A 12,907-nucleotide genomic window follows, 5' to 3' on the forward strand; every position below is an offset into this window, starting at 1 on the left:
TAATCAGGCTGCTCAAGATTTTTATGATATTAGGGAGATGTTTCAAGCTGGGGCAAAAACTTCGGCAGGCCAAACATTGTAAACCATATTGACTTGAGGTAAGCTTTATGTGTTTCAGTATAGTGGAAATACAAATCAAAGTTCAATGAAGTTATCTTCTTAAATGTAAACATGCAGTTGAGGATCTTCAATTTGAATTCCTGATCAGTAAAATTAGAATTCTTCATCAGTTAAGCTGCCTAAAAAGAAAGGCAAATTGTTGCAGCAAAACAGAAATCCAAGACAATCCAGGAAAAATGTATTTCCAATACCAATTACCAAAAGAATCAGCTATCTATGCAATCAATTAGTAGGCCTCTGTCGAATGAGAAGGGTTTCCAGTTAGTTGATAATACCATATGCTGGGTAGGACAATTGACCCATATACCATAGCCTTTCAGGCTCTCAGTTTGAGTTGTACAAATTTGCATGTTCCTGTCATGTTTTAGTGCAAATGAAACCCCCTAGTCATATAAAGCTGCTTCAAAATAAATGATCTAATCCATATAGAATTTACTGGCATACTTAAAACAGATCCTAACACTGCCCTTTGGTGCGGTTCGTGCACAGTTACTAAATACATTGTGCATAACTTGAACAGAGAACCCTATAAGCACAAAATGATCAAAGACAATTAGGCATGGGAAGACGAAGTCGTGCAAGTAAGAATCAGAAAAACAAGAAATGATGAAAGGATTGTAGTAGTCATCACTGATCAGAGGCTTTCGACGTCGAAGAGACAAAGATTTCATTTACAACTTCATTTATCTCATCAGGCTTGATGGTTCTTCCCTTGAGGAAATTGGAGTACCAGCGTGCTGAGAGCTTTGGGTATCTTCTCAATTGCTTGTCATCCAAATCAACGTAGAACAGGCCGAAGCTGGTTGTATAGCCGCCCATTAGCTCTAAACCATCTAGCAAAGACCAGAGGAAGTACCCTTTTGTATTTGATCCATTTCTTCCAAACATTGCAAGATTATAAAAAAAAAAAAAAAAAAAAGAGGTCAGAAAAGTCGACATATAAAATGGTGAGAAAAGTCATTTCAGAAAAAATTTCAGTGATACTGTAACCTTATGCATTTAGTCTAAAAAGTTAAGCAGAACATGCCTTGCTGCATGGCTTCGATGACCAATTTTTGGCAGAATGATTTGTTAAATAGTTACTGAAGAAATTGAAATCTCAAAACATGGGAAATATGCAAAATTTAGCTCGTACTAATAGCAGTAAACACACAGTTGAAGTGACCCTAATTCAAAGTTGCACATGCTTACTTTATAGCATCAAGCAAGGTCCTGATATATGAATACATATATTTCACCCTTGATGTGTCGTTTAGTGTTCCATTGCGCTCAGTTCCTTTACCTGTCAAAAACAGTAACATTCATTATAAATTCATCAGATAGCTGCAAACATCTGCTGATTGTAAATTCATCAGATGAGAATGCATTTGTGGCAGAGCACAGCAGGCCAAAAAAGTTGTACAAGTACAAGAGCACCCTAAACTTAAAGCTAGAAACTTAGAGAGCTAAAACCATGCATATATATCCACGAAGAGGAACAAATCCAAAGGGAAATGATAATTCTCAAGCAATATATTTTTAGTGGTGGTATAATTAGGTTCGTAGGTTAAGTGATCACTTCATTTCTCTTTTTTGGTGAAAAAACAGATGTAGTACCAATCATGTCTATCGGAGGTAAGCATTTGTCAGAATCAGGTCACTAGTACAGAAACATTTGGAAAATGACTAGAAAAGATACAGGTTAATGCATCCAAGCAAAGGCAGATATGCGTGAGAGAGAGAGAGAGAGAGAGAGGACCATTTTCATGGACATAAGTAGGTGGATTGGCATATACATTCCTGAGATACTCCAGAATTCCGGATAGACTGGATGATGTATCATCATTCTGTGCCAAACCGGATGGTAATTAACACAGGACTGAAAATGAAGAACAGGATATCTTGACGTTAAACCGTTAATCCTAACCTGATTTTCTGGTGCATCTTCTGGTTCAACGAAAGAAAAACAAAAAGATACAGTAATAAGTAAATTTAATCACAATATCTATAGGGAAACAAAAGTCAACATAGAGATATAGATTTTTGAAAGAAGGAGAAGCACTAAGAATTCTGAGATGAATCCAAGGTTGCAAACTAGTTCTCATCGAACTAATAAACAAGGCTTTGCAAAAGGATTTGATCAGTTGATTCACTCAGCAAAATCAAATCCAGCAAGGGATAAGTACAATGCAAGTTCACAGCACATGTGCGACACATACCCAGAGTGCTTAATCCCATATCAGCAGCTATGTCCCTGATATTCACATTAAGGCTGCTAGGACTGTCCTTGACGTAGAGTGTTAAATAATGGTTCAGCCCTATAAAGTCGAATGAGCCCTTAAGTAGCCTAGATTCACGTGGAGTTAGCGCTGGAATCTTTGTGCCAGCATTCTTCTTTATGATGTCAGGATAGTCTCCAAACACCATTGGATGGAGAAACCTGCAGTCAAATTGTGGGTATACGATAAAGCAAGCTTATATTTTACTTAAAGCAGATAAATGCAGAAAGCATCTTGCTGCTAACAAGAATGATGAAATGTATAATTAAAGCACTTATCTACCAAAGATTCTCTACTCACCAACCAATGTAAAAATCAATGGCTCTTTGAGTTGCAATTATATCTTCTGTAGCATTAGAATATGGAGAAAACCAAGGAGCATAGATGTTTAGTCCCACAAAACCATGTTGAGTCGCCTGTTATAGAGGTTCAACATCTGTTAATTGACTTACTTCACCTGATATGTTCCCAAATATGAAGATAAAAAAAAAAAACCACTTAAAAGAATTCTAAACAAAAGCATCAATGTCATATTGTCTTATTCTTCCTTGGCAGATGCAAGGTGGGAACTCAACGATCAAACTGCATGATACTACACACATTAGTGGGAGTGGCAGCAGGTGCTTTATTACTGAATTGCCTTTCCATTTTCAGACCTATTAAGCTGCCCATTTTCCAATCCCCACAGGTGATCTGAAGCGTGTTTGGTCTCTATTCCAAGCTATTTTTCTATTCTTCCATCTAAACCAAGTCCCAGGAGCACTTGCAACCAATCGTTTTTTTTTCCCTATGAGACAAATGTAAACTGACAGAATGTTGATAATTTATCTCAGAGTAAATTGTGATTTCCTTGATTAAAATCGAAGAGGTGACAGATGAGTTTAAGGACAGAATTCTTTCAATGTAAATGACTACACCAGAGCCAGCACATAGCAGAATGACTCCAATTAGCAAGTAGACAAGCATCTAAATATCTGCTTGGACACTTAGAGCCACAATTATATACAATAAGTGGCAAAAATACGCTTACATAAAAGATGCTTGTCTAAGTGATAATGATACTGTGACACAATTAAAGTACAAGAGCACATTCCAGGTGCATCACTGGTTAGCATTAGTTTAAATTCACAATGCTCCAGAGCATCAATAATGTGGTAGCTTAACAAGGTTGGGATAACACAGTGTTCTGGACAAGATCCACCACATTCCCATCCCTATCTCTATAAAAGTGAATCGGAAGATTACCCTACTCTGTAAATTCATCTCTAGTATTTTCCAGTTAACACCACTAACTAATAATAGTTTCCATCTATGATTACTTATTAATCACAGTGCCACCTCTGTACATGCAGAGATGTATATGGTTGGACATGGACTATGAGTTTATCGAAAACGATAGTCCATTAGGATCAATGTGACAAAAATCATATTTCAATGGCAGTTGTAGAGCTTTCAAGATACTGTTTGCTGTTTATGTGAAAAAATTTATGAAATAGGATATTATAGTAATACCTTATGCTTTTTGTAGTATAGCTTCACAGCAGATGAATGTGCCAGCAACAAGTTGTGACCAGCAATATATGGCTCAGTTATGGAATTACCCTCGGAGCAGTTCAGTCCAAATGGAAAAGAGCAGCGCCCTGGGGGTGCGTTTCCATTATCATAACCACCCAAGGCAAATATATTACCCTCATTTATGGTAGTCCAATACAGAACCCTGTCTCCAAATTCCTTGAAGCACACATCAGCATAGGCGGTAAAGTCTTTCCTGAAATAACAAACAAATAAGTGTTTAGATCTGATACCATAAATAAGCATCTATGCTTTACAATATAAATCATACATAAAACAAGCTTAAATGTGAATGGATCAAAGTACAAATATTAAAAACTTACACTATCTTCCGACTGAGCCATCCCCCATATTCATCTTCAAGAACTTGAGGGGTATCAAAGTGAAAAAGCGTGACATGTGGCTGAATTCCTATGCTTTGGTCCAACAGTAAAGTCGCATTAAGATGGAAAGAAATTTGAATAGATTGTACAGCATTTTGGAAGTTTATCTCCATGTTCTTGGGAAGATAAAGATTTGTCAATATGATGTCATTATCCATGAGCTTACCATGCATTAGGAGTTCATTAATAAGATTGTTGTAATATTCTAAACCTTTGGGGTTGACACGGCCTCTTCCATCTGAAAAGAGAAATTATAAAACAAGGTATCAGCATGGTTCGCCGTCGCGGGTCGCGGTCACGTCGCGGTCTCGGTTGTTCCACATCCGTCGCGGCATATCAGTTAAATATCGGATGATACGCACATTATAGTATATAAAAAATTTTTTAAAATCTGAAAAATTTACTAAAAATAGAAAATACCATTAAAAACACAATTATCAAATTAAATTTACTAAATACCTACATTATCATATATAGTTACTGATTATTAAATAAAATAATACTGTCATTACCACAAGGGTCTATAGCATTAGTAATAAATGATTTTAGAATCAAATGTACATTCTAATTCTATTTTATATGAGATAAATAATTATATATAAGAATAAAATTATCATATCTTACATAATACAATACAAATCTCTATACACAAAGAAAATAACGGTATTTATTTAATACAATAAAGAAACAAATACTTATCAAATAATATTATGAAATGCAAAGATATAAAAAAACAAGCATTTTCGCTTAATTACTTGGGCCAAACTTGAACTTCAGGTGCTTCCAATTTTTCCTCCTATATTTTTCCCTGATCCGGTACAAAAGCCCCAGCTTCTCTTAGCATAATAAAGCATGATACGTTAATTGCATGTTACTTCCAAGACAAAACATGCAACAACAGCTTTTTTGCACCATCCAATTGTCCTTTTTTCAAATCTTTTCAGCTTTTCTACAAAGTAGGACCCATAAATGAGAAAGGACAAAAGAGAAAAGACATCCCAAGGAGTAGCAACAGATGATGCAGAATCCAACTCAGCAACGCTGTCTTCCACTTCTTCAGCAGCCAAGGAGAGTATACGATCATTGCAATTAGTGTTGTTCCTCTCAGATTTGGCCGTCCCTTTCTTCATTTTTTTTCCAATTTCCCTTTCGCCCTTTTTCTCCTCCTTCACGGCCAGACTGAAGACCCCTTCGCCCGGTACAGATGACGAAGAAATTGAAGATGCCTTCAGCTCCAGATGTGATATTCAGCAGTCAACTTCATTCTTTTTTTCACTTTCCCTTTCCCTCTGTTGTCTCCTTCCCTCTCTGCCGTCACCCTCTGTTTTTCTCCTCTCCTTCCTTCATAGCCGGACGATGAAGAAATTGAAGAACCCCTTCAGCTCGCTTCTCCAAATAATCACTCCAGATACTGCTGTGACCCTCGTTCTTTCTTTTCCCTTTTCCTTTCTCTCTGTTTTCTCCTTCCCTCTCTGCAAAAGGCACACAGAAATTGACGGTATGTTTCTCCCCTTATCCTCCTTTTCCCCTAAATCTTGTCTTTGTGGTTGAAAAAGAAAACAAAAAAGCATGGGTGGCCGACTCTCTGTGTTCTTGTTGCTGTTTATGATCTGACCGGTTCATATCCGAGTCGAATCCGAGAATTTGGCCGGTATCCTTCTACACCGTTCTAACTCGGTCAATATCAACTGATTCGGAGCGATTCAAATCGGATATGGTATAATCGGCGTTTCGGGTATCGGTATCGGAACGGCAGGGACTGTTCCGGTTATGACTCGGCCGAGTTGGCGAACCATGGGTATCAGAAGAAAGAAATAAAGTGTGCAGTGGTCTTGTATAGGTAGTACAGTAGAACTCAACATACCAGGAATAAGTCTTGACCAGGAAATAGAGAATCTGTAAGCCTCCAGACCTGTGTCTACCATGTGTTGAACATCTTCCTGAAACAGATATATTCCTAAAGTGAACTGCATCCTTATGTTAACAAGATAATGAATGATTTTATCACTTAATATCCACAAACATTTTTATACCATTAAGAAGATTCAAGTAGCAGGCTACTGAGATCCACGTAACTAACAATGTAACACCTTTCAACCAGCAAATACATTTAAGTAGCAGTCTAATGGAGCAGAATTCGGTAATACTGCAGGATGTTCGAGATACATATGGATGGAATCAGGAATAGCCGAGGCATGAACATTTAGTGTGATAATAGTGATGATAGTGGTAGCAGGTTGTTTTGTTTTGCTTAACGAGTTTGTCTTTGGTTGAATAGAGCAACGTCCAGCTATGCTGCTGCCCACTATTGCATTGCTTCTTAGTAAAACAACTATATAATGCCCCAAAAGAATTGTTATCAGAAAAGAGAACAGGTTGCATTTGTAATTGTACGTACAAACTACAAAGTTGACATTCAGATGCTTCATCTGCTTGGGATAATAGTGAATATAAAAGGACACTGTTCACCAACCAAGCCACAAAGTTGAGAACTACTTTAGATTCCTTTGTTCAGCTTTGGTAGGAAGAGGTGGAATGAAGAGAGAGAAGAATTTGATTCAATATCTGATACTATCAGCAATTAATTTTGGTGTATATGAAGCATAAAAGTATATCTCATTTTTTCTGGTTTTAAGTGTAACAATCTGCTGCCAATTAAAAAGTTTAAATAGCTTAACTTAAAGCTTCTATGCTCAAATATTAACCATTAGAAAAACGGATTTCATAGAAGACCATTTACTTTCCACTGCTATAAAAAATCAAAAGATGGGCAGGCTAACAAACATCTAATCATCAACTAAGTCTCATATTTGGGGGATCAGATGCCACAGCCATTGGTCTTTCCAACTGCTCAGGACAATGTAGAAACTAACACAACAAAGGATGTCGATAGTAACAAAACAAGTAAAGATACTAACTATAAACATGTACACCTGCACAATTCACCCATGTGTCTCTCGGCAATAGAATATTTTCAATCTCCACCTCACATAATTCATTTTAGGAGATGATTTCCACTAATTGTCAGCAGAGCAATTTAGGAACACCATTAGATGAAGTTAGATTTGCTATTGAAGTTCCAATGCCACCACTAGGCCAGAAAGCCTAAAATATGACTGAAATGTTTACCTTGTATTTGTGATACTGATCACAAGCTATGTCTCCGGAGGCTCCATTAGAAAGCCCTGAACATTTTATTGGAGATTAAAGCCTAAGTTACAAATTAACAAATCAATAAACAAATTTTTAAAAATGCAAAATTTGAGTTTTTCTCATTAACTTCTGCCAACTCGTCTCAGTATACATAATTTTCGTCCAACTCACCATTTGAAGCCCAGTCATTTCTCTTAACACTTAACTTTTTTCTTTTTAAAAAAAGCTAACACCTAAGACCTATGGCTATTGGTACCCAATAGTCGTACCCAAAAAATTTATTTTTCGGCAAACTTACCCTTATTGGCATAAACGAAGGTATCCCAAATGCTAGGCGTCCTTCCATCTTCACGAGCAGCCCCCTCTACCTATACATATGCATATGATTAATCATTATACACTATAACTACTAATCCTCTTCCAGCAAAAGAAAAAGAAAAAGAACTAAGTGTGAAGAAATTAAATCAAATGAAACGGAGAAAGTACTGACTTGAAATGATGAAGTGCCAGCACCAAAGATAAAGTCAGCTGGGAAGTCTGATCTTGTAAAATTCTCCACTCTGGCTATTGTCATTACAGCCAGAAGTTGCAACAGCATTAGCAACATTAGCAGTATAATCAGAGGACCAGAAGAATCCATAAGACTCCTCTGTTTCTGTTTCCACATGGTGTCTAAGTTTACACTTCACAGAGCTAGTCTGGAGGAGTTGTTACCTTGTCGACTCTTTGGTTTCTGTATTATTGTTGGGTCTTTTTATTCATTTTCAATTATGCCGGCATAAGTGCACATTTCAGACGAGAAAATCTCATTGGAAGTTTGCAGAATCAAGATAGGCAAGCGGGCAACAAGAACTGAAGGAAAATATTTTAGTTGCACGAGCTCCCGGATCTGCGTGGACACCAAGGAAACACAGTTCCTGTGCTCAGCTGCCCACTTAAATAGTTAAATTTTTGGAGATTTAACAAATTGGACGTGCCGCAAATTTTGAAGCTCTTTTTTTTTTTTTTTTTATGACAACTCAATAGTCAAGATATTTGTCTCGAAATTATATGTCATGTATAGAAATTTACACATGATTTTTTTGTAAGAAATTATTTCATTTTTATCAAGTAAATCAATTTGTGCTAGTTCAAATTTTAAATCTCTAAAACTGACGTAATATATAGTTGTTCTGCGGTGTGCCCCTTACTGCCCGTAGGGTGCATGATGGGGTAGGTAGTGCTTTGTCAACAAAAGTTTAACATTTCTGACACGTAATTTGTTAGCAAAATACATGATGTCAATGTGGTTTCATCTGCAGTGGAAAGCTGAGTCATCTGTCCATGTGGGAAGAACAAAGGAAATGAGGACAACACATCACTGTGGAGCCAAACAAAGGGACGACATGAAAAAGAGATACCGGAGATCGGATAGAACAATGTGCCAATAATAATCAAAAAATAAGAGTGCATTTTCTCGAAAGACAAATTGCAAAATCCACCTGTTGCCTAGCTGATCCCAGTTGTTGTCCGAGTTCAAATGCATGCTCATCTCCACTCCTCACCCGAGCTGCGCTGACCTATTAAAATTTACTTGTTTGTGACCATTTTTTAAATATTGCCTCCATGCTCACTCTTGATCACCAATTTGAGAAATTTATTCAATATGCCTTTTGCTTTACACAAAAGAGTATTTAAATTTTTTTATTATTATTTCAAGTTAGGGGTGGTACTTATCCATTATAAATAAATTTTTTAAAATTAACGATTATGTATATCCAATAATGGAGTTCAATTATTTCTCAATCTATGCAATGTTCAATAGAAGATTTTGGGGGACTAGTAGCTGCCGCCTTCTCAAATGAAAATTTGGAGTTTGGTAGTTGCGGGTTAGATCGAAATTTTTTTTTTTTTTTAAATGTTGACGCCTTCAGATTGAAAATTCGGACTCTAAACTGAAAATTTCGAATTTAAATGATGGCGCCTTTAAATTAAAACTTTGTTTTCTAAATTCTAGAGCCTTAGGATTGTTTGACTTATCATCAGCATATGTATATATACACACACAGACACACTTGCTTATATATACATGTAAGTTTATCCTACTCTCGCATGACATTTATATTTTGTATATAAATCACATAATCTTAGAGAAATGGAAAATGAAATGAGAGAAGTATTTCATGAAGCAAAAAAGTTATTAATTGCATCAGAATTTCCAGATTCCCTCGACTAGGAAGACATGGTATATGAATAACTGACGAAAGCAATAAGTTGTTAGTATTATGAATAAATATTTAATTAGAAATTGCATGAAAATTAGATTTTGCTTATGCATATAAAAAATTTAATAGGAAAGGGGTAGGATTTAAGAAATAGTGGGTGGGCAGAGGAATTTGAATCTAAGATCTGTAATTCTTGGGTCTCAACTTTATGGTCCTTATCTGCCTATTATGCATTTTATGATAAATTATCATACATGAACTACCATCTGATCTAAAAAGGAAAAAAAAAAAGGTTCCCGTATATTGTTTAAACATAAGTAACAATATTTTATTAAAATAAAAAATTAAAGACATATTATTTTAGTAAATAAATTTTTTATCCAAATCAAAAAGAAAAGACCCAATGAAAATTTGTACCATAATATAAATGGTAATTGTGGCGAGTTTCAGTTGATGAAATATTACAAGAGTTAAAATGGATTTGTGTATTAACATGAGAAATCATTTACACAACAATTGAAAAGGTTTCTTAATTTTCAAAATAAGAAGAAAAAAAGAGAAGGGGAAAAGTAAAAGAAAACAAAGTAACAATAAATGTGTCTAACAAATTTTAAAAATACTTAGTGGATTTACTTAACCCCATGAATAGTTGAGTTTTAATATGCATTTAGATTTAAATGAGTCATTCGAATCCACTGACTCAAAACTCACTGAGATTAGAATTCAATTTAAATTTTGAACATGTGATACATGACATGTAATCTAAATTTGAATTTAATTTGAAAATTTGTACATGTGATGCATCCACGCGACTAGTATATCTATTATTAGTAGAGGAAAGATTTGACCATTTCTATACTATCTATATCTTTACTATACTAAAAGTGGGAGTTCGGATTGCTACAGTGAAAATGGGCCGGTTATATTGTAATTGTTGTGCCTTTGAGGGGCGTTTTGGTCTTTCGGTATTGGATGGCAATGGCTTTGCTGGAAATTCACATCTGTCCGCGTGGCTCTCTTGGTCAGCAATTTCCTCTTCATGTGATTAGCATTAGCCTTAGTGGTGCTTCATATTTCGGTAATGCCATTTGCTGTTTCTCTCTTACTCAGGACACCGGAAGATGCATGCTATAGTATTGTGGTTCCTTTGTAATTTATTTGTTCTTTGTACCTCTTTTGTTTGAGTCATTGTTGCCCCTTGTGATCCGGAGAGGTGGGCCATCTTAGCTATTTATGAGTATTAGTTTAGCCTTAGGTGTTTGCCATATTTTCCAATCATGCCATTTATTTTTCGCTTCATTCAACATGTATGTTATATTTGCTTGGTTGTTTTGTAATTTTGTTATTTTTTGACCCTAATTTTTGTTGACTTATTGTTCTCTTTTGTGGACAACACAGATAGATGTCCGCGTGGGGCTCTTGGATGGGAACATTTTGGCGGTCAGCAATTCCTCTCGTTCAGTTCTTGGTTCTGTTCTTGGTTTTCAGCAAGTATAGAGGGATCCCCGTGTAAAATTTTTTTTTTTTTTTTTTTTTTTTTTTGCAAAAGGACAAACTTTCTTCATAAAAAAATTATGCAATTTAAGAAATGGATTATAATTTTTGAACTTTTACAATAGTCCCAATTTTTTCTTTCAAGTATGAAAAAATGATTCTAAAAATACAAATTTTCTAATTTTAAACACGAGTTTGTCACCCCATTTCTAAAATAGATCCATCCTTTATTTCTTAGCATTTTATTTCAATCTATCCTTAAACACAAGTCGATTTGGAATTCACCATTTAAAGATTCCAACTATCTCTTGGTTTTGAATACCATTTTTATTAAAAAAGAAAAAGAAACAGAGAAACTCACCTATTTTAGCACATGATTTAAGAATACAAAATAACCTATAATTTTGCAACTTATGATACAGATTACAACAAAAAAAAAATCCTCAACCAAGTTACCGAAAGAATCATCAAATGAGTAAGAATTATAGATCCAAAGAACCTAGAAAATAGAAATGAAAAATCTTTAACTCAAGAAATCGTTAGATATTGTATATATCTAAGCCATTATCTTAGTGAAAATTCAAAGAGATTCTTCCATGCTTGTCGTACTCACCACATAAAGTGCTGCCTCCTATACAAATTATCAAATCCAAAATCATCAAAATCTACAAAAATAAACAAAGAATAGACAACCAAAAGAGGGGAAGAAAGAAAGAAAAATAAGAAAATATGTATATTTACCCCTGCAAGTTGAAGTCGTTCAATATTAAGAGTCCAAGACTCATTTTCAATAGATGATGTCTTGTCTAAAGAAACCATTGTTGCTCCCTTCATTCTTGAATACTTTTAATGTATCAATCAAACAATCATCTGAATTGCAACAAACAAAAAAGGTTCCAATATGAAATCTTGATTAGGAGAAATGATAGTATATATAAACCGAGCTCATGGTGGGATAGAGTTGAATAAAAATTATATGTCATGCATCCAGACCTATTAATGTAAAAAAAAAAAAAAAAACCATTGAATATACAAAAAAATTTAATTTAATTTTACATTGGTCTAAAAATATTTTTAAATATGTTTGAAAGCTCATTCAAGTATAGCAAACAATAGAAAATGATAAACCCATTTTATAATGTTAGGCATTATTTAGTGATTAATGCTACATTAAAAAAGTTAGATAACCATGCCTTATAATTCTACCTAATTTTAGTCATTACTTACTGATTAATGCTACATTAAGAATGTTGGATAACCTAATTTCAAGGTCTTATTTATCAGTGCAATTAGGAAAAAATACACACTCACACACATGATGACTGTTAGATCGTTGATAATTTATTGCAGATATGAAATACTAATATATCGTATCGATATCTCATATTAAGTCAATTAGTAGTCCAAGTCCAGTAGGTACAAAAATCTCTTCAACTTCATAAATAAATTGAGTAAACGAATAACGATAATAACCAATTTACCTAAAGTTAAATTCCCCATAATTACTATCACCCATCATATATTTAATATATAACTATTTTATATTAATTCACTTGTCTTCATTTTAACTTGTTCAACACAGACCCAGGGCATCCTCACGCATCGCGTGAGGGTGAAAAAACTAGTAAATTATAAAGTCAAAGGATGGAAGCACTAGTGTCGTATCAACACACATTTAATATTTTCTAAACTTTCATTTATATCCTTAGAGTATTTAATTATT

General features: G+C 34.8%; 1 protein-coding gene across 6 annotated transcripts; it reads right to left on the reverse strand.

The window, feature by feature from the left end:
• Positions 1–507: 507 nt before the first annotated feature.
• LOC140035307 (beta-glucosidase 11-like) lies at positions 508–8,503 on the reverse strand. Of its 6 annotated transcripts, none has more exons than XM_072075748.1 (13): positions 7,977–8,503; positions 7,785–7,854; positions 7,463–7,518; positions 6,198–6,273; positions 4,500–4,571; positions 4,274–4,361; positions 3,891–4,146; positions 2,679–2,794; positions 2,319–2,539; positions 2,027–2,043; positions 1,859–1,946; positions 1,312–1,402; positions 508–997 (listed from the first exon to the last, which is right to left on the reverse strand). In XM_072075748.1, exons 1-13 carry the CDS (start codon positions 8,151–8,153, stop codon positions 748–750), a joined length of 1,578 nt encoding a protein of 525 aa, XP_071931849.1. In that variant the 5' UTR covers positions 8,154–8,503; the 3' UTR covers positions 508–747. The 6 variants fall into 6 exon arrangements, 5 of the variants coding, with proteins under 5 accessions (XP_071931849.1, XP_071931848.1, XP_071931850.1 ...); XM_072075747.1 differs by having other exon boundaries at positions 2,027–2,046; positions 7,977–8,502; XM_072075749.1 differs by lacking the exon at positions 7,463–7,518 and having other exon boundaries at positions 2,027–2,046; positions 7,977–8,115.
• Positions 8,504–12,907: the final 4,404 nt, after the last annotated feature.

This window comes from Coffea arabica, chromosome 2c, assembly GCF_036785885.1.
Source record: "Coffea arabica cultivar ET-39 chromosome 2c, Coffea Arabica ET-39 HiFi, whole genome shotgun sequence".
NCBI classification, from domain to species: Eukaryota; Viridiplantae; Streptophyta; class Magnoliopsida; order Gentianales; family Rubiaceae; genus Coffea; species Coffea arabica.

Bases quoted from the DNA above. Each gene is read 5' to 3' on its own strand.
- LOC140035307 (XM_072075747.1), bottom strand. From the start codon at position 8,153: ATGTGGAAACAGAAACAGAGGAGTCTTATGGATTCTTCTGGTCCTCTG. The intron at 7,855-7,976 runs GTCAGTACTTTC...GCATATGTATAG, and splicing joins CTGGCACTTCATCATTTCAA to GTAGAGGGGGCTGCTCGTGA. The intron at 4,362-4,499 runs GTAAGCTCATGG...ACCAAAGCATAG, and splicing joins TAATGAACTCCTAATGCATG to GAATTCAGCCACATGTCACG.